Source organism: Prionailurus viverrinus, chromosome B4 (assembly GCF_022837055.1).
Source record: "Prionailurus viverrinus isolate Anna chromosome B4, UM_Priviv_1.0, whole genome shotgun sequence".
Classification (NCBI taxonomy): domain Eukaryota; kingdom Metazoa; phylum Chordata; class Mammalia; order Carnivora; family Felidae; genus Prionailurus; species Prionailurus viverrinus.
The window spans coordinates 56,717,168-56,745,003 of record NC_062567.1 but is presented as its reverse complement, the minus strand read 5'-3'; the positions used below and the strand labels follow the sequence as shown (position 1 = coordinate 56,745,003).

General features: G+C 36.9%; 1 protein-coding gene across 4 annotated transcripts in view; it reads left to right on the top strand.

Annotated features, from left to right (window-relative positions):
• ITPR2 (inositol 1,4,5-trisphosphate receptor type 2) overlaps positions 1-27,836 on the top strand; it is a 515,671-nt gene that overhangs the window by 395,577 nt on the left and 92,258 nt on the right. For all 4 annotated transcript variants that reach the window (XM_047864958.1, XM_047864957.1, XM_047864956.1 and 1 more), the window contains 3 exons: positions 4,127-4,234; positions 11,579-11,771; positions 15,320-15,445. In XM_047864958.1, coding sequence (XP_047720914.1) covers positions 4,127-4,234; positions 11,579-11,771; positions 15,320-15,445 — 427 coding nt within the window. The remainder of the gene's footprint in view (positions 1-4,126; positions 4,235-11,578; positions 11,772-15,319; positions 15,446-27,836) is intronic.

Below are 27,836 nucleotides of genomic sequence, written 5' to 3'. Positions count from 1 at the left end.
AATCATCTCATTAACACTGCAGGAAAGAGAGAAGTCCTGCTGTTTCTGTTAAGTAGTACATACTAAATGAAAATTATCTGTATAGATTTGTACTATTCATTATATCACATAAAATGGCATTGTTGATTTCTTAAAATCATTATGTTAATTTTAACACTATAAAGTAACTATAAAGAAGTAAAAGTTTTTAATAAATAAATTTATAAGAAATTATTCAAATTAATGTCTTACATTGGAAAGCTATCCTTTGTTTATGATTTAAGAGTTCTGATATTTATATTTAATTTATTAAACAAATATGTATTGAATATCTACTATGTGCCAGACACTGTTCTAAGCCTTGGAAATATAACAGTGAACAAAATGGATGAAGATCTCTGTTCTCTAAGAACATAAGCTTACTCTGTTGTGGCAGGGATAGTTAATGAAGAGATTGATAATAAAATATGGTATGTCAGATCATAGTATGCTATGGGGAAAAATAAAGGAGGAAATGTTGTTGGATGTATTAGGAAAGATGGACGAGTTCATTATTCAAAGCATGTTTATTGATAAGCCAGTATTTGAAAGGAGTCCTGAAGAAGGTGAGGAAGCAAACCATGCAGGTGTCTAGAGGAAGAGGATCCAGAAAGGGAACACCTACAAAGCCTTGAGATGGATACACGCTTCTCAGGTTGAAGGAACAGTCAGGAGCCCCGAAGGGCTGGGATGTTGGGGAGGTACCAGAACAGTAATGCGAAAGGTGTAACAAGGCCAGATTCTATTGGCCTCGTTGGCCATGGTGAAGACTTGGCTCTAACTCTAACTGAGATGGCAGCCATTGGAGGGTTTTGAGTCGAAGAGGCATGATTGTACCAAAAAGATGACTCTGGCTCCTGGGTTAAGGCTAAACTCTGGGAGACCAGGGTGACTCAGGGAGACCAGTTAAAGGCTATTGCAATATTCCGGGTGAGAGAAGATGGTGGCTCAGGGCAGTGTGGTGATAGAGATCAGATGATAGATACATGGTTACACCTAAAACCTGATCATTACTAGTCACTGCTCCCTGCCCCCCATCAGTGAGTTCCACTTTAAGTATCTCAGTCTGGCTTGCCTTTTCTAACTAGTACTTTCTTCTAGCACTTCAACTGCAACACATTTTTTAAAAGACATTAGAAGCTACAATTCATTGATCCTACCACCTTTCCATTGTCCCTCTTGGCTTCATTACCTTTGTAATTCAGCTTAGCTTCCATGGGCCCATTGAAAGTCCTAGCATGGACTCTTAATTTCCACATATCTCTTTTTGGTGTGTTGTTGACCTTGTCCTGAAACACCACAAATCCCATTATTTACAATTCTGTCTACTTATGCCTGGACCCAGACAGCTGAACCTCACTGGAGAAAAACACACAAACATGCTTACTGACCTTGCTTTCACCATCACAGAAAGGGAGCTCTTAGGACTTCCTGACAATCCTACTACATTTTCCAAGTGTGTTCACTTTCCCTAGCTCACCATCTCATATCTTCTCTTCCTCAAATTTCCAACACCTCCTTTCTCATCCTCATTATCAGCTTCCTACTACACTGAGAAAATAAAAGTAACCAGGAAAAAACCCAAAACTTTTCTGTGTTCCCATCATCAAAACTAACACCCTCCTGAATCTGCGCCCATAGCTCTGCTGTCAGTATGGTTGAATTTGTTTCTATCTAAGGCAAAAACCTTCCACTTACATCTTAGATTATTCCATTCTCACCTAGTCAAGATGTTGCTTTAGCAAACGTTCCAGCTCTCTCAAAATTAAACGAACATGATGTTACAATTCTCATCTTTAAAAATACCTCCCTTTTGCCTTATCCATTTGTCTAGCTACCACCCTGTCTCTTGGCTCCCCCTTATAGTGGTGCTTTTCAAGAGTTGCCTATACTCATTGTTTATACTTCTTATCCACGCATTCTTACTGCAACTTATTACATTAGGCTTTGGTGTCCACCATTCTCTGAAACTGTTGCTGTCGAGGTTATCAGTGACTTTTAACTGTCACTTCCTGGTCATCATTTGATTCAACTGTCATCAACTTTTGACACAAATGATCACTCCCTCCATCCTGAAGTTCTTTCTTCATTTGGCTGCCAGGACCCCTGATTTCACTAGTTTTGTTCCAACCTCCCTGGTGCAAATTTCTCAGTCTTCTTTTCTGATTCCCCTCCTCTTCCTAAATTCTATTGGTGTTCTTTGGATCTCTTTTCTCTGTCTGAGCTCACTTTTAGGTCATCTCATTAGGCTCATGATTTTAAGTATGACACATATACTGATGATACCTCAGTACATAGTTCCATTCCCGAACTCTGCACAGAACTCTTGATAAACACGTCCATCCAACAGCCTGCTCATCGTCTCCTTTTGCATGATATATAAAGTTTCATGTGTCCAAAATTAAGATCTTGATTTTCTCTCCCTAAATATGCTCCTTCTGCATTTTTCCTTAGTTACTGGAATTTCTAAGCCTTCAGTTGCTCAGGTCTATACCGTTGGGGTCCATCCTAACTCCTTCATGCCCTAGATGCAAACGGTAAACAAGTCATGCCAATTTTACTGTCAACAAACTTCTTAAAACATATGCTAATGTGCCTAAATGATTATAATAATTCTATCCTTTGAAACATATTTAGAATTTTAGAAGCACCTATAAGTCACAACAAATTTCATGACTACAGTTTGTAATAAAAATCTGTATAATTCACATTTAGTCAAGAATGAAATGTAAATGGTTTTCTTGAGTGAATTATAAATATCCCTGAAAGCCAATCTAAAATAATAGCTTTGGAAATGATTTGCTTTAGAGCAGCATCAATGGAATGAATATTTAATTTACCACGTTACCACTTACAAGTATAATGTTTATGAGGTTTTATAGGTCCTGGATTATTGTTTAAAATTTATCTCCATTCTTAATAATCACAATTTGAGTTAACATCTTAAGAATAGTACAAAGACTTATTTATTGCTCTGTAAGTTGATAAGAATACTATGAAACCATACTGCTTGAGTTCAATACTGGCTCTATCATTTTCTAGAGACATTATCATGGGCAACTCCCTTAAATGCTCTGTGCCTCAGTTTCCTTATCTGTAAAATGGTGATAATACGAGTGCCTACTTTAGGATTTCCTAGAAGGATCAAATGAGACCATGCACTTAAGTGTTTAGGATTAGTGGCTGGCACAGGGTAAGAGATAGGAATGGTGCCAGGAATAAGAATTATATGTGGATTCTTTTTACTAGAAGCCCTCAGGAAACTTGAGGCATAAGTAGAATACCTGAAAGGTTAAAGACATTGCAGGGTTTCAGGAATTGTTCAAGACAATCATAAAAGTGATATGTGAAGGCATCATGTATTAGTTATTTACAACATGAGAGAACTGGCAACAAATGTCATAGACATTCAAATGGGAGAGAAAGATTACTTCTATCAACAGAAGTTTAAGACAATTTGTGGTGAAATTTTTATTCTGTAAATGCCATTTCCACTCCTAATAAAACTGAGAAAAGTATGAATTCTGACATATGAATATTCAGAAGCATAGGACTTTAGTACAAACTGCTAATGTAGAGAGCTTTGATTAGATTCCATAAGAGAAATTCCTCTGAAATATAAATACCTATTTATTTGTGTATATAGAAGCTGCCATTTATATTGGTACTGTTACCTACTGAAATATCGCACTGCTGATCAAGTTGTTTTAGATATGCATGTATTTTAAATCTATTATAGGGAGTATCAGTTATATATCTCTGCGGGTGTTTCTTCTTCCTGGCTCAATTATACATTTATCTAAGATATAAATTTAATCAACAGATAGTAAGTGAACACCTACTCTGGGAGAGACACGGTCTTCTCATGAGAGGAACATATATATTGCCAAACAAAAAAATGTAAAATTGATATGGTAATAACAGCTGATCCTTATAGTTTCATTATTTATAGCTTTCCAATGGACATGATTTACAGAAGTGTAATTAATCACCGTTAACCCCAGAACTGTGAAGCTATGTGTACAAGTGGACAAAGTAATTTCAAAGTTTAATCCCAGGAAAGGGGGAAAAAGAGACCTAAATCCTTTTCCCTTCTCTTTCCCTCTAGTTGGCCCGTCACAACAAACTCTTACAACAGATGCTCAAACCAGGATCAGATCCAGATGATGGGGATGAAGCGTTAAAATATTATGCCAATCACACTGCACAGATTGAGGTAACCATCAATTATTTCTTGAAAGGGATCAACTGTGAAAATATATGTTCACTTTCTATTTCAGGACATTTTCATAATTGTTTCCTAGAACAATGAAGCAGAATTGAAAAATATAAACTGGAAAAGTATATATCAAAGGATAAGATGTGAAGAGTCATCTATAAGAAATCGAGGTGCATATCTTTCAAAGCAGTCTTTGATTTTGGCAGATAAAGCAGTCTTTAGTTTTTGGCCAGAACTATATCTAAATTTTCTTTTGTAATTAATGTGACTTTTGTTTTACTTTGGTCATAGAAGCAATCATTGCAGAGCAGTGGTGTTTTCATGAAAAGATTATTATAATAGAAGTATCATTCAAGAAAAGCATGCTCGATAAAAACTCTAAATGGCTAATTAAAAGAGATCTCTGTGTAAGACAGTGTTCAAAAGTATGGAAGGCGCTATAAAGTTTTCATATTGATAGCATAAACTTGGAATGATTTATAGCAGTTTCCATTTTCAGTACGCAGCAATTGATGCCCTACCCCCTAAATGAAACATTATTTAATAGCTGGTGGCAACTCAGAAGGTGGAGGTCAACATGGACTTATCATTATGTGTTGTGAGACCCATCTGGCTGTCATTTACTAGCTATGGTATCATTTTGACACTAGTTGGCAGAGCTAATCAGGCAGAAGTGAGCAGAGTAGTTGACGCTTGTCACTTGTAATTTACATTCATACATTTATTCACTTTGGCAGGTATTTTTTTAGTTTTCAGCAGAATGCATGATGGGTAACACTGCTATTAACTCTCAGGGTATATTATCACTACACCTTGCTGTTTCCTATTGCCAAACATTTGGCATAATGAGCATTATTACCTCATATCACAGGATGGATCTCTTGCTCACGTTTATAGACATGAATAATACTGCAGCCTTGGTGGGAGACTTGACCCTGGTAGAACCCATGAGCTGGACCAGAAGCAGAAACATTCTTTATTGCATCAGGTACTTAGAGACAGAGAGGCTGGCCAAGTCAGGAAGCTGAGGAAGTTGATACAAATTTATCACCAAACCACTTAGGTTCTGAGGAAGGTCCCAGAAGTCACAGTACAAAGCTACAGGATTAGAAGAGGTAGGAATAGTAGGTGGGCTGGGTGGGTCAGAGGAAGGGTCCAGTTAATACCTGTGTGAGAGATGGCAGCTATCATTTGAGGTTGGATTTTTACTGGTTTCCCAGCAATGAGGAGGTATTTCACTGCAAATACACAACTTTAGTAATTTGTTAGCAGATCACTTACTCTCCATCACATACAGAAGATAATTCTGTGTAATAAGTGCATAAACAAAGGGCGAAGGAAATGTAGAGAAAACAGCAATTAACTGTGCCCGGGGAGTTTCAGGATGGATTTTACAGACAGTTGCCAAAAAAATATATTAAAGATTGAGTAGAAGTTTCTTCATTAAAGATTGGGCACAGAATTTCAGATAGAAGTAAATGAAAGAAAGATGTGAAAGAACATATGAGTGGGGGTGTCTCTTTTCAAAAGAACAACTGTGAAAGATGATGGTATTGAAGATGACTACACTGGAGAAAAACATTGTGTGTGTGTGTGTGTGTGTGTGTGTGTGTTTGTGTGTGCGCGCATGCGTGTGTGCACGTCTCTGTGTGTGTAGGATATTTATAATGCTCCTTATAAAATGTGATCACCTAAGGAAAAGGGCATGGAAAAGGACACCCCTGGGCTTCTGGTCTGAATAAATAAGCAGAACTGGTGTTGTGCATTGGGGGCCTAGCTCTGAGACCCCAGAGAAAGGAAGACCATTTGTTGGTTCTTGGATAAATAGAACTTGAGGTGACTTTGAGGCATGCATGAAGTTGGGTACAGAAGTCCAGGGTTCAAAGGAACAGTCTGGACTGATGATCTAACTTATACATGTTGACCAGTCCTCATGCTCATTGGAAGACCAGCTCATATGCCCTACGCAGAGAGGCCTCTCACCCTTCTATCAGGCATTCATTGGTTTCATCCCACTGCACCTCCCACAACAGTTTGATCATGCTGTTAAATATATCATATTGGAATATGTGTGTTATGTATCACTTGTCCCTTCCTTGAGGCAGGGCCCATTCTTGATCATCTCTATATTTCCAAAATTGACACTGTGCCTGGAGCACCACCATAATAATGATTATTGTTGAAAATAATAGGTTTTCTAAAGTTATAGACTGAAAGACACTGGGAAATTTGAAGGACCTTGTGGGTCACCCATCCAAAGGGAAATTATTCTGTAATGATCCTGCTTCCACTTCCAATTCTTCCTGTGATAGAGATCTCACTACTTCAGAAGGAAACAGATCCAATTTTGAACAATTTGAATAATTAGAAAGTTATTTTTTTATAAAGAGTGCACATCAGCCCACTTTAATGTTTACCCAGTGTTCAGAACATTTGCTCCTCCGTCAGCATGATAGCTTGGCTGTACCATTTGAAGACCCATGATGATCACTAAGCTATAGGCTCCTATAGATTGGGATTCATGATGTTTTTTCACTTTGAATTCCCCAGAGCTCCTTACCTAAGGAGTGAATAGTAATTTGTTGAATAAATATATTGAAAACATTATCCATTTTGGCTTTTTACAGTTAATACATCCCCCTTGTCTGCAGCAATCCCTCTAGTTTGTAGGTGCCCCCTTGTAAAATGTGACAACCAGAATCAAACATAGCATTTCATAAAGGACTGAATAGTTTGGTTTGTAATAAATAAGGCTCTATTTATTTTTCAAAATTAATTTTAATTTTAATTTTTAATTTAAATTTTTAAAAAGTCAAAAGCAATGCACCCATTTTTCCCACATCCTGTCCCCTGACTCTGGCAACCACCAATCTATTGTCTGTATCTATGTATATCTATTGTATGTATCTATTTATATTCAGAGTCCACATATAAGAGAGATCATGTGCTATTTGTCTTTCTCTACCTGACTTTTTTCATTTATATGAATAATATAAATGGACCCTTGAGGTCCATTCATTTGCTGTCATAAATGGTGAGATTTTATTATTCTTTATGGCAAATATTCCTCTGTGTATATATACCACCATTTTCTTTACCCATTCATCCATTGACAGGTTGTTTCCATAATCCGACTATTGTAAATAGTGTTGCAGTGAACATGGGGGTGCAGATATTTTTCAAATTAGTATTTTTGTTTATTTTGGATAAATATGCAAAAGTGGAATTGCTGGATCACATAGTAGTTCCAATTTTAATTTTTGAGGAACTTCCATATTGTTTTCTACAGTGGCCACACCAATTTACATTTCCACCAACAGTGCACAAAGGTTCCCTTTTCTCCACATCTTCACCAATACTTAATATTTCTAGTCTTTTTGATAATAGTCATTCTAACATGTGTGAGATGATATCACATTGTGGTTTTGATTTGAAGTTTCTTGATGATGAATGATGTAGGGCATCTTTTCATGTATTTATTGCGCATTTGTCTATCTTCTTCAGAAAATTATCTATTCAGATCTTCTGCCCATTTTTTAATCAGATTGGGTTTTTCCGCTATTGAGTTGTATGAATTCTTTATATAGTTTGGCTATTAGCCCCTTATTGGATATTTGATTTGCGTATATTTTCTCCCATTCAGTAACTTGCTTTTTCACTTTGTTGATGGTTTCCTTTGATGTGCAAAAGTTTTTTAGTTTGATGTAGTCCCACTTGTTTATTTTTGCTTTTGTTGCCTTAGCTTTTGTCATGTGATTTAAATCATCATCTTCAAGACCTATGTCAAGGAACTCACTACCTGTTTTCTTCTAAGACTTTTTGTGGTTTCAAGTCTTCTGTTTAAGTTTTGATCATTTTGAGTTAATTTTTGTGTACTGTGTAAGGTAGTGGTCCAGTTTCATTCTTTTGCATGTAGCTGTCCAATTTTCCAAACCATTTACTGAAGAGACTGTCCTTTCCTCATTTTGTGTCCTTGGTTCCTTCATGGTTAACTAATTGACCACATATGGATGGATTTATTTCTGGGCTCTCTATTGTGTTCCATTCATCTGTGTTTCTGTTTTTATGCCAATACCACACTGTTTCATTACTATAGCTTTGTAATACTATTTGAAATCAGGGAGTGTAATTTCTGTCTGTAACTTGCTTTGGCTATCTGGCGTCTTCAGTGGTTCCATACAAATTTTGAGACTGTTCCTTTTTTGTTAGGAGTGTTTGTTCCATTTGAAAAATGTCATGGAAATTTTGACAGGGATTGCATTGAATCTGTATATTGCTTAGGGTAGTATGGATATTTTAAAACTTTTAGTTTTTCCAAACAATGAGTGTGAAATATTTTTCCATTTATTTGTGCCTTCTTCAATTTCTTTCATTGGTGTCTTACAGTTTTTAATATATAGATCTTTTAGCTCCTTGATTAAATTTATTTCTAGGTATTGGAGAGAGAGAGAGAGAGAGAGAGAGAGAGAGTGAGCACACAAGTGGGGGAGAGGAGCAGAGGGAGACAGACAGAGAGAGAATATCTTAAGCAGGCTTTATGCTCAGTGCAGAACTCCATGTGGGGCTTGATCCCATGACCCTGGGATCATGACCTCAGCCAAAATCTAGAGTTGGATGCTCAAATGACTGAGCCACCTAGGAGCCACTGTTGTGTTCTTTTTGATGAAATTCTGAATGAGGTTGTTTTCTTTATTTCTCTTTCTGATAGTTCATTATTAGTGTATAGCAATACAACAGAGTTTTGTGTATTAATTTTTGTGTCTTGCCACTTTACTGAATTTGTTTAGTATTCCTAACACTTTTTTGTTGGAGTATTTAGGGTTTTCTATACCTAATATCATGTCCTCTAGATATAGTGACCATTTAACTTCTTTTTTTCCAATTTGGATGTCTTTTATTTTGTTTTCTTGTCTAATTGCTCTGGTTAGGACTTCTAATATTATGTTGAATAAAAGTGATATGTGTCTTGAGAACCAGAACAGGGCAGGGTTACCTAGTGAGCAAAAAGTGTGATGGGACAAAACAGAAGAATTAATGTTGATTTCAACACATCATTGTCTTGGTACTGATCTTAGAGGAGGAACTTTCAGCTTTGCACTGTTGGTATATTATGATAGCTGTGTGACTTTGTCAGGTATGGCTTTTATGTTGAGATATGTTCCCTCTATACCCACTTTGTTGAAAGTTTTTACCATAAATGGTTGTTGAACTTTCTCAAATGCTTTTTCTGCATCTGTTGAACTGATTATATGATTTTAATGTTTTATTTTGTTACTGTACTACATCACATTGACTGATTTGTGGATGTTGAACATCCCTTGCGTCCCTGGAGTATATCCCACTTGATCATGGTATATAGACACTATTTCTTAAATGCATCCTGAGAATTTTTTTTTATGGTTTTATACTTTGGGATCAAGCAAAAAAAAAACATTTTTTCCCCCTGCAATATAAATAGGTCCAATTTTTCTTTTGTACAATTGACTTCTTTAACCTGTGTTTGGGAATTTTATTTACTGCTACTAAATTTCATTCTGTGTGTGTATTTTTTTCATTTTTTAATGTTTATTTATTTTTGAGAAAGAGACAGAGACAGAGACAGAGACAGAGCATGAATAGGGGAGGGGCAGCAAGAGTGGGAGACACAAAATCTGAAACAGGCTCTATGCTGTGAACTGTCAGCACAGAGTCGACATGGGGCTCAAAGCCACGAACTGTGAGATCATGACCTGAGCCAAAGTCGGATGCTTAACCGACTGAGCCACCCAGGTGCCCCTTTTTTGTGTGTTTATATGATAGCATTCTAGCATTTAGTTTGCATATTTACATATCATTTAGGATAGCTTATATTACAAGTAACAGAACACCAGATTGACCATTGTTTGAACAATAAAAATATTTGATTATCCCACATAAAATGAAGTCTGTAGGTACCGGTAGTTCTACAATTGATTCAATAACTCAGTGATGTCTTCAGACATGCAGGCCTTTCCTATCTTACTTTGTGTCTTCCTTATTATGCTGGTGATATCTCACCTCAAGGTTGCAAAAGGGCTGCCAGAGTTTTAGGCATCATGCCCTTCTATTACCTTTTGTTCTAAGTGGGAAGAAAAAGAATACAGGCCAAAACAAGAGTTTTTTGTATTTTGTATTTAGTTTTTTGGCTTTATTATTTTGTTTCTTTCATGTGACTCTCTGTTTTTTCAGGAAGCAAAATCTTTCCTGATTCCCTCTCTCCTGCCACCAGGATATTTCTACTTATGCCTCATTTCCTGGAACTAGGTCACATGCTTGCCCCACTATACCAGCCTGTGGTGAAGGGGAGTAGTAGGGTGGCCTTTCTGGCTTAGACCAATCCTGATTCATTCTTGAGGGATAAGCAGAGTATATAAACATGTACCTTGAGATTTAGTCTAAACAAATCCCTGTTGCATGGTGAATTCGTATGAAAATATTCAGCTGGTTTTTGTTTTGTTTAGTCTAACATTAAACTGTCACAAGTACCAAATAAGACAAGTTGAAAATAAGGAGTACTTACATCTAGTTATATATTTAAATGGATATTATACCTACAAAAATTTGTTTTGCCATGAGTAGGAAACATTTTAATGATATAAAGCACCTTTTCTATAGAACTCAGGGCACATCACATTGAGTATGTCATTTGGTCTCCAACAGATGTTTTTAGGAAGAACAAGCTAAGAATAAGATGCAGATATACCAAGTGCTGTGTTCAAGGTTATGCAGCCAATCACTTAGTTCTTAATTCTCTGATGTAACTCATGAAAATTAAAAATGGGTGACAGAGGTTTAATGTTAGTCCAGAAAGAATAAAGATTTGGGGTTTTGTTATTTATAGCATAGTATTTATGATACAGTCATCAGTTAGTTTTTCTTTTTTTATTATTTTTTAATATTCATTTATTATTTATTATTCATTTATTATTTTTTTAATGTTCATTTACTTTTGAGAGAGAGAGAGAGAGACCTAGTGTGAGTGGGACAGGGGCAGAGAGAGAGGGAGACACAGAATCTGAAGCAGGCTTCAGGCTATGAGCTGTCCACCCAGAGCCCGACATGGGCTTGAACTCACAAACTGTGAGATCATGACCTGAGCCAAAGTCGGATGCTTAACCGACTGAGCCACCCAGGTGTCCCTAATTTTTCTTAAAGACAACAATGAAAAGTAGTACACTAAAGGATTATTCTAGGGATTTCATGCTGGCATGTTTTTTCAAACTTAATTAATAAAATATCATTCATAAACTCATGCTAAAAACACAAAATAGTCTAAGACTGAAGTGTCCAAAAGCTAAAGCAAATGCACATTAATATTTTCAGATTGTTCGGCATGATAGGACAATGGAACAAATAGTTTTTCCTGTCCCCAATATATGTGAATACCTTACGCGAGAATCCAAGAGCCGTGTGTTCAACACAACTGAAAGGGATGAACAAGGAAGTAAAGTGAATGACTTTTTCCAGCAAACTGAAGATCTCTACAATGAAATGAAGTGGCAGAAGAAAATCAGGAGTAAGTACAATAAACTAAAATGGTTAGTTTTGAGCATAATGGTAGATAAATTGGTACCTTAGGATACATAACAGGATTCATTTAAATTTTTTTTTTACAGCTTATTTATTTATCCTGAGCGAGAGTGTGAGTAGAGCAGGGACAGAGAGAGAGGTAGAGAGAGAATCCCAAGTAGGCTTTATGCTGTTAGTGCAGAGTCTGACACAGGGCTTGATCTCGCAAACCTTGAGATCATGACCTGAGTGCAAACCAAGACTTGGATGCTTAACTGACTGAGCCACCCAGGCATCCCTAAATCGGCTTTTAATTTCTTGCCATTTGATGGTACTCAAATCACTTATAGGCTTAAGAATATAATCTCAGTCCACACCTGAGTGAGAGCTGAGACACCTGTGGCTTAACAGAAACAGAAGACTACATTAGATCATCTTTTAGTGCTGATCCTGTAGTTTTATAAATATTATGAAATGCAAGCTTGCAGCTGTACGTTTCAACTGCTGAACAGCTGCAAGTCTGCTGTCCTTGAATGGGCTCTGACTGGCCTTAACGATCAGTGAATGGGATGGAGAGACATCGGCACCAGTATGCTTGTCCTGTCTTATCTTAAGATCCTATGAGTGAGTAGATTGTTTAATGTTTTCTTGAAAGTCATTCTTTCTTTCAAAATATCTTTACCTTGCCAAGTCAGACTAAAAATTCTGTGACACTTGTATAAAAATAAAGCAATGTTATAATTTTACAGTTAAAAATTAATATAATGCAGGAGCGCCTGGGTAGCTCAGTCACTTGAGCATCGTTCTTGATTTCAGCCTACGTCATAATCTCATAGTTGTGAAACTGTAACTTGTGTTGGGCTCCACACTAAGTGTGGAGCCTGCTTGAGATTCTCTTTCTCTGCCTTGCCTCTGCCCCTCCCCTCCCCCAAATTAATATAATACAGTTTCCATTACTTACATCACAGCAGTCAACTCTATATGGAAATATTGAGTTTTAAAATTTTTTAATTCTTTTTTTAAAGTTTATTTATTTGGGGGGTAGGGTCAGAGTGAGAGGGGCAGAAGATCTGAAGTGGATTCTGTGCACAGCAGAGAACCTGATGTGGGACTTGAAATCACAAACCTTGAGAACCATGAGAACCTGAGCTGAAGTTGGACACTTAACCAACTGAGCCACTGAGGCACACCTAAAATTTCAAAATTTTAAAGTTTATAATACACTTTAGTTTGCTTCCCCAGATAAGGGATATCATGAGTTTTTAACAAAAATTAGTAGGGGGAAACTCTAGATTAGGTCTTTCCTATCCTTGGGGGATGTTTTCCAGACCAGCAGGCATATGTTCTCAATACCTCCATTCAACAGTGTTTCATCATTCCAGTTTCCCAGGAACTTTACTGAGTGTGGTTTATGGATTTGAGTGGAGCTTGTGACCTACCATCTTTGGCTATAAGATTATGGTATGCACTGTTAGGCTTTCTTATCAGAATATTTGAAAAATAAAGAAATGACTCTCCCTTAGCATTTTGCCATATAGAACCTTATGGAATTCAGAGAAAATTTAGGGTGTCTAGAACACATACATGAAAATTCAACAATTTTATTTGGGACATTGGAAAAGCACACATTTTATCCCTGACTAAACTAAGTTGAATAATGAACTATTGCTTGTGGGGTTTGTTCTTTTTTGGATAAATATTTTATCAGTTATTAAAAAACAAATCTTAAAATGAATTTCAATGTACATCTTACATTTAAAGTTCGGAAGCAACTTATTATGACGTTATAGATAGAAATGATTCATTGGATATACTACAAATGTATGTATCAACATCTTCTATTTTGTCTTAATGTTCAACTTTTCATTTTTTTAAGTTTATTTATTTTGGGGGGGGGGAGAGCATGTGAGGGGGGAAAGGCAGAGAGAGAGGGAGGGAGAGAATCCCAAACAGGCTCCATGCTGCCAGCATAGAGCCCAGTGTGGGGCTCGACCTCAAGAACCATGAGATCATGACTTGAACCAAAGTCAAGAGTTGGGCACTTAACCAACTGAGTCATCTGGGTGCCCCAATATTCTGCTTTTTGAAAAGAAGACTCCTAATAAAAATGATGGAGATGCAGATGTTTACAATTTAAGATACATCAGTCAATTAAATACCATAGCAAATCATAGCCTGTTTCAGTGTTGGGATGCTTTATTCCAAGAGAAGGAAAACAACATATACTGAAGGGAAGTGCAGTTTATAAGTGAGCAGCAGATCCCAGATTGGAATTCACAGAACATAATTTGAAAAGTTTATAATTTCTCTTTGAAACTTGATGTTCCTTTCTCCCTCATGTAACTCCAATATTTTAGATGTGATGTTTAGATAGTAACAGTTAGAGAATGGACAAACTCTGAAAAAGTCACGTGGTCAAATTTGTATGCATTTCATATTTGTTCGGTTATTTAGGAGACGTAGATTTAGTAGATGCACCTACTAATTCATTTCTGAAGATAAATACAGAATCTCATTTCTGAAAATATTCAGTAAAGCCTCTCCCACTTATTAGTACTTCCTATTGTATCTTTCATGTTTTTCTGCCATTAAAAACCCAAGTTCTTAGGAAGTATTAAGGTTTAAAACTTAGATATTGTAAGGGGTGCCTGAGTGGTTCAGTTGGTTAAGCATCCAACTGTTGATTTCAGCTCAGGTCATGATGTCACAGTTCATGGGATTGATCCCACATTCATGGGATTCTCTCTTTTCCTCTCTTTTTGCCCTTCCCCCCAATCGTTCTCTCTTTCTCTCTCTCTCTCTCTCTCAAAAATAAATAAAACTTAGATATTATAAATCATGAGTTCCCAGTAAGCAGTATTATACCATGCTATTAAGGTTCAGAATTTCAGGTAACTTTGGGTCATAGGAATATTCATCAGACATGAGTCTGGTTTGGGGTTTTTTTTTCCTTTTCCTTTTCCTTTTCCTTTTCCTTTTCCTTTTCCTTTTCCTTTTCTTTTCTTTTCTTTTCTTTTCTCTTCTCTTCTTCTTTTTCTTCTTCTTCTTTTCTTCTTTTCTTCTTCTTCTTCTTCTTCTTCTTCTTCTTCTTCATCTTCTTCATCTTCTTCTTCTTTTGACTGTAAGGCATGGGAGTGGGACCAATTAATCAATATTACTGACTTACAAAGTGATAGTGATACATACTGTTCTGTTAAGGGGGACCCCAGGCATCCACTAACCTGTCTTTCCCCTAATCTGCTCTAGGAATGTGTCAGAGGGAATTATTACAGAATCACCTTTTCTGACAATGTTTAGCAATTGCAAAATTACCCACCCCTTTATAATGGCTTGGGTGTAAATTGGCTGAAGAATAAAGAAGGAATCAAATAGAAAACTCCCTTATGGTACTGATTATAAACTTTCTTAAATAAGTCATTTTGGATGTTTATTTAAATGTGCTTTTATACTACTTTACAAAAACACAATTTAGTAAAATGTTGTTTCAGTAGGGTTCTTGTGTTGAGATCAAAATTAATTCTTCTGTTTTGTCCCATCACACTTTTTGCTCACTAGGTAACCCTGCCCTGTTCTGGTTCTCAAGGCATATATCCCTGTGGGGGAGCATTTCCTTCAACTTGGCTGTGTTCATCAATTTAGCTGTGGCTCTCTTCTACCCATTTGGGGATGATGGAGATGAAGGCAAGTGCTTGTCTTTCTTTAAATGATAAATATTTTAAAGTTCTAAAAATAATACTCTTAAAAATACATCCCTTAACTATTTAGAGCTTCAAAATAATAATAAGTTAATTCTTGTTACATAAACTTTTCTGTATTCATTGGAAGTAGACAATGGTGGTAAGTAGATTAGGCAGAAAACAATGGTCAATAGAAATGTTAGTTTTCCAAAACCTCATATACAGAAGAACTATTAGAGGTATGCTAGACCGGCAAACAAAGCAATGAAAAAGAATTATTATTTCTACCTGATTAGTCTTACTGAAAGCATTTTAAATATGGTATCATCTTAATTATATACATATATGGGAAAATGAGAGGTTTCTGCAAAAATATCCATTGTGATTACCTTAAATGGTGGAATTTGTAATTTGCCCTCTTCCTTGCTTTTTGTTTTATTTTAGTTTTTGATAGTGAACACACATGGACTCTGAAAAAAAATTTTTTTAATGTACAGCATAGAGCAGAATATGATCATAGAGAATATCTCACATTCTCAGATTAGAAGCTAATTCTTGTTTCCAATCTAGGACTTGTCTACATGATGACTGACTGAAATTAATATTATTAAACTAACAATAAATGAAGTTTTACAAAAGCAAAGATAAGAGATATCTCATTTTACATGAAATGGGAAGTAGAAGTGGAATATGCTGAAGGGTGGGACTGTGGAAAGTAAGTTTTGTTTAAGTCTGGCAAAGTGCATGGGAAAATATGTTGCAGGCTTTGGATACATTCGGTAAATAGCTCTGAAATGTGTGTGGAGAGAATGGATTGAAGGAAAAGATGAGAAACATTAACAAACAAGAACCACAAAGTGCTTTTATATTTCACCTGTTCATAGAATTATTGTAAGAATTGAATGAGATGCTATATAGGTAAAGCATTTGGAACAGTACCTGGCAAGCATTCCATGAAGCTTAGTTGTTGTTGATGTCACTGTTGTTAAATATTAGCACAACAAAGGGAAGCCCAGTGAAAATAATAGTACAATGAGAGCAACAGGTATTTAAGCCGATTTCAGATGAACTGAAAGTGAGCATGAAGGGAAATGAGAATCCAGGACTAATTTGCCATTTCAAAGCTCTCTTACAGTTAATAGACATCAAAATCCAAACCTTTAGGTATAATTTGAATGCCTTTTAAAAAAAGTTTGATATTTTAGAAGGCATGCTTGTACTGAAAGAAGAATACTCAACAGTGGAGCAGATGGGTGAGGAGTGAAAGAGAAAACATAGCAAATATTTGGCCATCCGTTGTGGGAAGTTGCAAATACACCAGGAAGTGGAAACAGCTTTCTTTTCACTGTTTAGTCTTATTTAGTGATGACAGCCCTCTTGGCAGAGAAGAATGTAACTCTCGTAAGAAGAGAAGTCCAGCATGAAATGATAAATTGGTATCATCTGCACACAGAACGTTGAGAGTAGGTTGTAGAGTCTCAGTTAATAGAAGCATAAGGTCTTAGATATGGAAGCAATTCTGGAAATCCTCTGATATCAAATCCTCATTTGACAGATAAAGAGATGGAATCCCAGAGAGGCTAAAAAATGGTAGACCTTAGTAGAAAGTTAACTCCTTTGTTTCCAATCCAGGACTTTTCTACATAGATAATTGGGTTGGGAGCATAGAGATAACAGGAAGATGACAAATCTTCATATAGAAGATTATTTTTTCTGAGTTCCATTCTATGGTATCCCTTACTTGACCACTAGAGCCAATGTATATAGCCTCTGCTGCCACCTATTGTACATGAAATATAATGGTAATGGGCAATGCCACCCCTCTAGACATCTATTTTTTACTCATTCAGGAGAAAGTAAAATATCTGATACATTTTTGATACTTGCCTAGTAACAGTTATAGCAGTAATATTTATATAATAATAATAGCAGCTGATGTTGTTTACTATTTAGCTGGGGTCAAGCAGAATGCTAAACACTTCACATACATAATTTCATTGACTCTTCCTGACAATCTTATAAAGCAAGCACTTCATCTTTATGGATGAAGATCTGAGGCTTAAGAAGATTTGCCCAATAATTCAGGAGAGGAGTCCATAAATATGTATTTTTTAACAAGCTCCCAAGGTATTGCTGATGCAGCTGGTCATTGAGCAAGAGTTTGAAACCACACGTATAGTACAGTTTGGAGTAAGGCTTCAGCGTCAGAAAGAAATAGGACTAACAAAAACACGACTGAAAAACATGGTGCCTCATCATCATGTGAAGATGCAGATTTTACTCTTCCAAAAGGACTGGGTAATAGTTAATACTAGTAACCATGGTGGAGGCTCAATCTTAGGTGTCCGTGTCGAGTGAGGGGCACTGATGCTAAGAGAGAAGAGAAGGCTTGAGCTGCCATTTTGGCAATATGGAATCCCAAGGTCATGTTTGGCTAACCTAATTACAGTTCTGGATGAGTTATTTAATTATAATTCTATGAATAAAGTTAAAATTTTGGTCAGGATTAGCTCAGTCTTTAACCTTCAGTTGTATACTATGCGTAGCTAGGAAGACTGAGAAAACAAAGTCAAAACTGAGAAGCGTACTTGGACATCAGAACTGTCTGGAGAAGGATAATCCTGTGCTGGACATGCAAGTTCTCTAATGCTGGATTTTGTCAGACATAGTTTGGGTGACTACTTGCCAAGAGCACTTGGAGGTGATTTAAAGGTAGATTAGTTGAGCATTAACATTCCTTCCACAAAGTACATGAAAATGATGGAGACATGTCAAAGAACACAAGATCCAACTTGCAAAGCTTCCCAGTGACCACATCTGCAGAAATTTTGAGGAAAAAAAAATATATTGACAATAATACATAATAACCCATGGAATAAAATGAGAATCTAGGAGTCTATATGGATCATGAGAAAAGAAAGCTCCTCACAATAGTATTCCAATTAATAAAAGTAGAAGGAGGGGCACCTGGGTGGCTCAGTCGGTTAAGCTTCCAACTCTTGATTTTGACTCAGGTCATGATCTCGTGGTTTGTGAGTTCAAGCTCTGTGTTGGGTTCTGTGATGACAGGGCAGAGCCTGCTTGGAAATCTCTCTCCCTCTCTCTCTGTCCCCACCCCATTTTTGCTTTGCTCTCTGTCTTTCAAAATAAACTTTAAAAAAAAGCATTAAAAGAAAAATTAAAAATAAATGTAGAAGGAATGATGGATATAGACTATCACCATTTAGAATATCACCATTTGGCAAACAATACCGTAGTAAGAATCATCAATTAAATATTAGTACTACATTTAATGGATGCTAAAATTCATAGGTAAATATTAGACGAAAACGCATAATGAGACACAGGATATTGACATAGTCTCAAAGTGTTTTACCCCAACATACTTATTCATTACGAGAGGAGAAAGAATAACTTTAATTTGGAGAAATCACTTTAAATGATCAGCGTTAATGTCACCAGTAATGAGATGTCAATAACAAGTATCTCTTGATATGATCCACTGACAAGGACATGGCAGTATTAGCCAAAAATACATAAACTGAGGAAATTTTAGACAAACCCCAAATTAGGGACATTCTTCAAAATAATTGGTTAGTAATCTTTAAGCTTATGAAAGATAAAGATAGAGGAACGTTTCAAATTAATAGAGACTAAACTGATATAACATGTGATCCTGGTCCAGATAAAGAATACTAATTGGGCAACTGATAAATTTTGAATAAGGCCTATAGATTAGATAAAAGTGATATATCATAATAAAGTACCTAGGAATAAACTTAACCAAGGAGGTGAAAGACCTGTACTCTGAACAATATAAAACACTGATGAAAGAAACTGGAAATGACACAAAGAAATGGAAAGATATTCCATGCTCACAGACTGAAAGAACCAATATTGTTAAAATGTCCATACTACCCAAAGCAATCTACAGATTTAATGCAATCCCTATCAAAAGACCAACATCATGTTTTACAGAACTAGAACAAATAGTCCTAAAATTTTATAGGACGACGAAAGTGGTGGAATATCCAAAGCCGCACAAAGCTGGAGGCATCACAATCCCAGATTTCTATTATACTACAAAGCTGTATAATCAAAACAGTATGGTCTAGCACATACACACACAAAAAGGCACATATATCAGTGGAACGGAATAGAGAGCCTAGAAATAAACCCTTGCATTCATGGTCAATTAATCTTTGACAAAGGAGACAAGAATATGCAATGGGAAAAAGATAGTCTCTTCAACAAACGGTGCTCGGAAAACTGGACAGCCACATGCAGAAGAATGAAACTACACCACTTCCTTACGCTGTCACAAAAATAAACTCAAGATGGATTAAAGATCTAAATGAGAGACCTGAAACTGTAACAGTCCTAGAAGAAAACATAGACAGCAATCTTTTTGACATCAGCCATAGAGATATTTTTCTAGATCTGTCTCCTCAGGCAAGGGAAACAAAAGCAAAGTTAAACTATTGAGACTACTCCAAAATAAAAAGCTTTTTCACAGCAAAAGGAAACCATCAACAAAACCAAAAGGCAACCTACTGAATGGGAGAAGATATTTGCAAATATCCAATAAAGGGTTAATATCCCTTAATAAATGTATTCAAAAACTCAAAATATATTGATTTATATTATCAAGGTATATAAGCAATTCAACACTCCCCCTAAAAAAATCAATCAGCAGACATATGAAAAGATGCTCAACATCACTCATCATCAGGGAAATGCAAATTAAAACCACAATTAGATATCACCTTACACAGGCCAGAATGGCTAAAATCAAAACAATCAGAAGTAGCAAGTGTTGGTGACGATGTGGAGATAAAGGAACCCTTGTGCGCTGTTGGTGGGAATGCAAACTTGTGCAGTCACTGTGGAAAATAGTATGGAGGTTCCTCAAAAAGTTAAAAATAGAGTTAAAATAGAATAATTCAACTACTGAGTATTTATCCTGAGAAAATGAACATACTAATTTAAAAAGATATGGACATCCCTATGTTTATTATAGCACTATTTACAATAGCCAAGATATGGAAGTGAACCCATGTTTAACCAAAAATGAATGGTCAAGTGAAATAAGTCAGTCAGAAAAGACAAATACAGTATAATTTCACTCATCTGTGGAATTTGAGAAACAAAATAAGTGAACAAACAAAGAAAAAAACAGACAAAAAGACTCTTAAATACTGAGAATAAACTGGTGGCTTCCAGAGAGGAGGTGGGTGGGGAATGAGTGAAATGGAGAAAAAGAATTAAGAGGACATTTATCTTGATAAGCACTGAAAAATGTATAGAATTGTTAAATCATTTCATTGTTCACCTGGAACTAATATAACACTGCATGTTAATTATACTTCAATTTAAAAAAGAAAAGATAAATAAAAATAAAAAATGGTGTATTGCATTAATTTCTTGATATTCATGACTGTAATATGGTTATGTAAGATGGAATCCACGTGAGGGGGATATAGTAATTTTGCATTATATTTGCAGCTGTTATGTAAATCTGAAAGTGTTTTGGAATGAAAAGTAAAAAAAGAAAAAATAAATATGAGGATTCTGTCCAACTCTAAAGTCCCTGGATTCTGGGTATAGACATTGATCGTGAAATCACCTGGGAAATCCTGGGCCAAAAAAAAAAAAAGGGCTTTGGTCATAATGAGCCACTTTTCCCAACCCCACACCCTACTACAGGCTGTTCCAGAGTCATTGTGGCCACTGTGGCAGTGAGGACAGGGATGCTGACAGAGGCAATGGGCTGTGTAAGCTTTCTCCAACCATGTTTTCCAGCCTGATCACACATGAACTGGGAATTACTGGTGTTTATATATCTAGTGTACTGTTGGATTGTAATATTAACTGAGAGTGCATTGTCTCCCTTCAACCATAGTAGTGGTGTATAATAATTAACAGAAGGGTCACCTGGGTGGCCCAGTGAGTTAAGCAGCCAACTCTTGATTTCGGCTCTGGTCATGATCTCATGGTTCCTGAGATAGAGCCCTACTTTGGAAGATTCTCTCTCTCCCCCCTTGCCTGCTGCCCCTTCCCATGTGCACACTTTCTTTCTCAAAAAAGTTTTTGAGAATAAAATAAATAGAATAAATATAAAAGAAGTAATTAAAGGGAGGTACTTAAGGGGAAGGTGATTCTCAGGGGATCAGCTTAGTGCACTCTCTCCCCAAATCCTGCTATAGATCATTGCCTTTCATTGCCAGACTTTGAAGAGCTCAGTTCGAATTTTTTTGTTTGTTTGTTTGGGGGAATATTATGCAGTAGCTTTTATTTATTCAACTATAAAAACTATGGCAATTTTTTTGATGGGTAACACTTTAGAGTAACACTATATTGCTATACATTTAGTTGAGGATCAGATTGGATTCAGGAACAAGTGAAAACAATAACAAAAATCTTCAAACATTGAAACAAAGAAATACTTTTTTTCTCCCCTTTAATTAAATGCTACTTTCCCATAGGGTTCCCTAGACTGGTTTGCAGTCTAAGGTGATAGGAAACAAGGCTTTGGGCATTCTCAAGAGACTGCAGGTTAAGCTATGGTGCCAAGCAGGAGACTGAAACCCTAATCTGAGTGTTAATCTTGGGCATGTTCTGAGAACAGAGGCAGATTCTCAAATGTTGCCTAGTGTTCTTTCCTCTGAACCAATTATATTTTCCCTTCTCTGGCTAATTCAGTGCAGTAACAATCCTGTCACTACCTTTCCTGGTTATGTGGAGGGAACCTGACAGGAATGTGTGGCTTCTGACTGGAGAGACAATGGACTAGCTTTGATCTATCTCCTCCCGAACAGTGAGGAGTTGCTGAGGAAGGCCTCTTTGGGCAACTGAAAGGTCCTGTGTCTTGGAATAAACATTTCTTACCCTTGGGAAATGGAGGACCTCTCAGCGTGAAGCTGTGAGCTCTTAAAGGCAGCTCCACTTGACCGCTCTCCTCTGTCCCACACGATTCAACTTGGTAACTGGGCTGTAGGAAACTTTGTTAGATGTAAAAACAAAAAGAAGTTAACACAGGTCGCTTTTTATGCCATTCTAAATATTTTGGGTTTTTTCTCTCATTTCCTCTTTATCATTTTTGGAGAGGAAGCCCTTTTTTCCCCTTGACCTTTCCCAATGGTATGGATTGATTTTGATTGGTCATTTCCACCAGGAATCATAGATGACTGATGCGGGTTTAGGAAGGGTGAGCTCACTTTACATTTATTCAGGAATGCAAGGTTTATTTGTATGCCTATTGGTTTTGGTTTTGGCTTCTTTGTTTGGTTGATTGGTTTATTTATTTAACATATGCCTCTCTAAAAAGGAAACTTGTACCCAGAGTTGAGTAATGAGGTTATGGCTGCAGCTGTTGGTGCTAGAGAATATCCTAGATGTCCATCCAGAAGCTGAACATTTGCCATGCCAACTGCCCCTGCCCAGTTTGGAAAAGGCAGACTAATTAGTGGAGAAAATTGCTGCTATGGGAATTTCTTATATCCAGAGAACATGTTTTTTTTCCTAAATCAGTTTCAAATTTAGAGTGCAATTTGTTTTTCCCTCCAGTGCTTTGTGTTAAAGAAAGTTAAGTTCTTCAAGGTGATTTTAATTCATTCAATTTAATAGCAACCATTGATGAAGTGTGCCTATATGCCAGGCACTGTACTAGGCCCTAAAGACACGGAGGTTGGTAAAACTGTCCTTGCCCTCAAGGAGTTTATGGTCTAATTAAGGGACGAAGAAATGAGTAAGGCACAATAGTGAAGACCACCCATGGATTTATGGCTGGATGTCTACTTTAGCTGGAATGAGGTGGGAGAAACAGGAAAGTCTTAGGAGGTTACATGGAAGGCAGAGAAATGGAGAGAGACTTGAGGTAAGAAGCAGCATGTTCTGTACAGTAAGCTATAAACGAGTTACTATGAAGTGGATAAGATACTCCCATTATGTGAATTGAATTGAGGTCGCCAAGTTTGCTGTTTGAATTTTCTCCCATAAAGGACAAACTTCGTACTTTTTAAGACTTAAAAATATGTAGAGTGAAATTTTAAAAAAATTCCATTATTAAAGTAACAATGCTTATAATAGAAAATTTATACAAATATAAAATATTAAGAAGAGTCACCCCTCCCACGTTTAGTGGGTAAAAACTGTCTTTGACAATTTGTACTGTACTGTTGTCAGAGTTTAAATTTATTACTATTTTTTCATTAAATCTTCAGCCTGAGGCCAATGTGACCATTCTTACAGAATATGATTGCACCTATTGACAATTGGCGATACTGCCATTTTAAGTAACTTTTAAGTTTATTAACTTCACAAATATGTATCTAGCATTAAACTATGTGCAAGGTACTACATTAGATGCTCTTTGAGTTCTTTCTACAAAGGGATCAAATGCCCAGTTTTTTTAAATATAATTTATTGTCAAATTGGCTTACATACGACACCCAGTGCTCGTCCCAACAAGTGACCTCCTCAATGCCCATCGTCCACTTTCCCCTCTCCCCCACCCCCCATAACCCTTGGTTTGTTCTCTGTATTTAAGAGTCTCATGGTTTGCCTCCCTTCCTCTCTGTTTGTAACTATTTTTTCCCCTTCCCTTGCCCCATGGCCTTCGGTTAAGTTTCTCAAGATCCACATAGGAGTGAAAACATATATCTGTCTTTCTCTGACTGACTTACTTCACTCAGCATAATACCGTCCAGTTCCATCCATGTTGCTGCAAATGGCATGATTTCATTCTTTCTCATTGCCAAGTAGTATTCCATCGTATACATAAATCACATCTTCTTTATCCATTCATCAGTTGATGGACATTTAGGCTCTTTCCATAATTTGGCTGTTGTTGAAAGTGCTGCTATAAACATTGGGGTGCAAGTGCCCCTATGCATCAGCAGTCCTGTATCCCTTGTGTAAATTCCTAGTACTGCTATTGCTGGGTCATAGGGTAGTTCTATTTTTAATTTTTTTTGAGGAACCTCCACACTGTTTTCCAGAGCAGCTGCACCAGTTTGCATTCCCACAAACAGTGCAAGAGGGTTCCCATTTCTCCATATCCTCGCCAGCATCTATGGTTTCCTGAGTTGTTCATTTTAGCCACTCTGACCAGTGTGAGGTGGTATCTCAGTGTGGCTTTGATTTGTCTTTCCCTGATGATGAGTGACATTGAGTATCGTTTCATGTGTCTGTTGGCCATCTGGATGTCTTCTTTGGAAAAATGTCTATTCATGTCTTCTGCCCATTTCTTCACTGGATTATTTGTGTTTTGTGTGTAGAGTTCAGTGAGTTCTTTATAGATTTTGGATACTAGCCCTTTATCTGATATGTCATTTGCAAATATCTTTTCCCATTTCATTGGTTGCCTTTTAGTTTTGTTGATTGTTTCCTTTGCAGTGCAGAAGCTTTTTATCTTCATGAGGTCCCAATAGTTCATTTTTGCTTTTAATTCCCTTGCCTTTAGAGATGTGTGGAGTAAGAAATTGCTGTGGCTGAGGACAAAGAGGTTGTTGCCTGCTTTCTCCTCTAGTGCTTTGATGGTTTCCTGTCTCACATTGAGGTCTTTCATTCGTTTTGAGTTTCTTTTTGTGTATGGTATAAGAAAGTGGTCTAGTTTCATTCTTTTTTTAAAATTTTTTTTAATGTTTATTTATTTTTGAGACAGAGAGAGACAGAGCATGAGCAGGGAAGGGGCAGAGAGAGAGAGACACACAGAATGTGAAGCAGGCTCCAGGCTCCGAGCTGTCAGCACAGAGCCCGACGCGGGGCTCGAACTCACGAACTGTGAGATCATGACCTGAGCCGAAGTTGGACACTTAACCGACTGAGCCACCCAGGCGCCCCTAGTTTCATTCTTCTACATGTTGCTGTCCAGTTCTCCCAGCATCATTTGCTAAAGAGACTGTCTTTTTTCCATTGGATACTCTTTCCTGCTTTCTCAAAGATTAGTTGGCCATACATTTGGGGATCCGATTCCAGGTTTTCTATTCTATTCCATTGGTCAATGTGTCTGTTTTTGTGCCAATACCATACTGTCTTGATGATTACAGCTTTGTAGTAGAGGCCAAAGTCTGGGATTGTGATGCCCCCACTTCGGTTTTCTTCAGTATTAGTTTGGCTATTCGGTGTCTTTTGTGGTTCCATACAAATTTTAGGATTGCTTGTTCTAGCTTCGAGAAGAATGCTGGTGCAATTTTGATTGAGATTGCATTGAGTGTGTAGATTGCTTTGGGTAGTATTGACATTTTAACAATATTTATTCTTCCAATCTGTGAGCATGGAATGTTTTTCCATTTCTTTGTATCTTCTTCAATTTCCTTCATAAACTTTCTATAGTTTTCAACATACAGATCTTTTGCATCTTTGGTTAGGTTTATTCCTAGGTATTTTATGGCTCTTGGTGCCGTTGTGAATGGGACCAGTTTCTTTCTCATTCTGTTGCTTCATTATTGGTATATAAAAATGTAATTCATATCTGTTTGTTGATTTTGCACCCTGCAACTTTGCGGAATTCATGTATCAGTTCTAGCAGTCTTTTGGTGGTCAAATGTCCAGTTTTAAGTGCATGGTTACAATTTCTTGTTTAATCAGGGCTCCTGGGTGGCTCAGACAATTAAATGTTGACTCTTGATTTGGGCTTAGGTCATGATCTCACAGTTTGGTTTGTGGGATCAAGGCCCTGCATTGGGTTCATGCTGACAGCGTGGAGCCTGCTTGGGATTCTCTCTCTTCCTCTGTCTCTTCCCCTCTCCCACTCAGGGCATGTGCTTCTTGCTCTCGCTGTCTCTCTCTCAAAACAAACAAACAAACAAACAAACAAACAAACAAACTTAAAAACACACACACAATAATTTCTTATTTAGTCTAGGGGAAATCTTGGCAGGCCAGATACTGTCTAGGAAAGAATAGTCAAGATGTGTTTAGCCTATCAGGCATTAATAACAATGAGCAGTGTAACTATTAGTGTCAACACTAGGATTTTTAAAATAAGAATGTCATGGGGTGCCTGTGTGGCTCAGTTAAGCGTCCAGCTATTGATTTCTGCTCAGGTCATGATGTCATGGTTCATGAGTTTAAGCCCTGGTTTGGGCTCTGCACAAACAATGTGGAGCCTGCTTGGGATTGTCTGTCTCCCTCTCTCTTCTCTCTCTCTCTCTCTCTCTCTCTCTCTCTCAAAAATAAATAAATAAACATTTAAAAATAATAAAATAAGAATGTTGCACCAAGCCACTGCTTGTGAATTATACTGAAGAGTCCAGTGACTGGCTGAAAGTTGTTAAATGAACATAGATATTGGCAGTTTTAGTAAACTTAAGAGTGAAGCTTCACAACTAGCAAATTTTTAACCAGAGACTTAGTTATGGACTCAAAATGAGCTCACAGATTATGTTTTTGTTTATTCATTTAATCAATGAATATTTACTCATTGCTGCATGCCACATTTGTGATAGGCCCAGAGATCACTCTTACAAAGCTAACATTCTGACAGAGTCCAAATAAGAATGAGAGAAAGTTGAAGGCGCTATGGTCTCCATGGATCTTTGAGATCTGTGAAGCTAGGGTTGTTGGTGGTCAGGCTATGTTTTGGTAGACATAAAGTGTGAATCAGCCAACATAGTAATAAACATGAATTGGGTACCCATTTTGTTAGCATTGCCAGAAGATGGGAATTAGGCTAATTTCCAGAGAATTGTATCCCCTCTTCTTTCCCCATCTTCAAAGTCATGTAATCAGATCATAAATATGGTGAGGAGCTTAGATCAGCTCTCTCTTCCCAAATTTCTTTCATCACTGTTTGTTTGAGGCAACATGATATATAATAAACACTGAAAAAAAAACCAGCTAATGCTGTTTACTTCCTGACTTGTTTTGTTTTGTTTTTTAATGTCTAACAGACTCTTCCTACCTATTTTTGATCTATTAGCACTCACTATGAACTAAAGGCTTACACAGAATTCATTGAAGGAATTCAAATAATCCCAGGGTGTCAGTGATAATACAGAAACTCTACACACCAAAGCACTTGTGGTGTTTTGCATGCAGAAGTGAATTTTATAAATAATGAAACTGGCCAAAAGAAATAACTAGTGGAAAATCTCCATTTTGTTGTTTCCCCTGTGACTTCATTAGCCAATAGACCCGTGTTTGAGGTCCTATGGCTGATCTAATCAGCCCAAGAATGTAGCCCCTTACTTTACTTCTGCAAATCCAGCACCCCCAACCTTCACCCAGGGATTCCTCGAATCCACATAGTGAGTACAAATATCAATGAATTGTACTTTTTTAAAAAGGAAATATATTTTTTAAACTTGTTTTGGGTAATTTCTAAAGAAATTTTGTTTGTAATGGCGTTCATTTTTTTAAGTGTTTGGCCACTTTTGTTTTCTGAGGCTTTA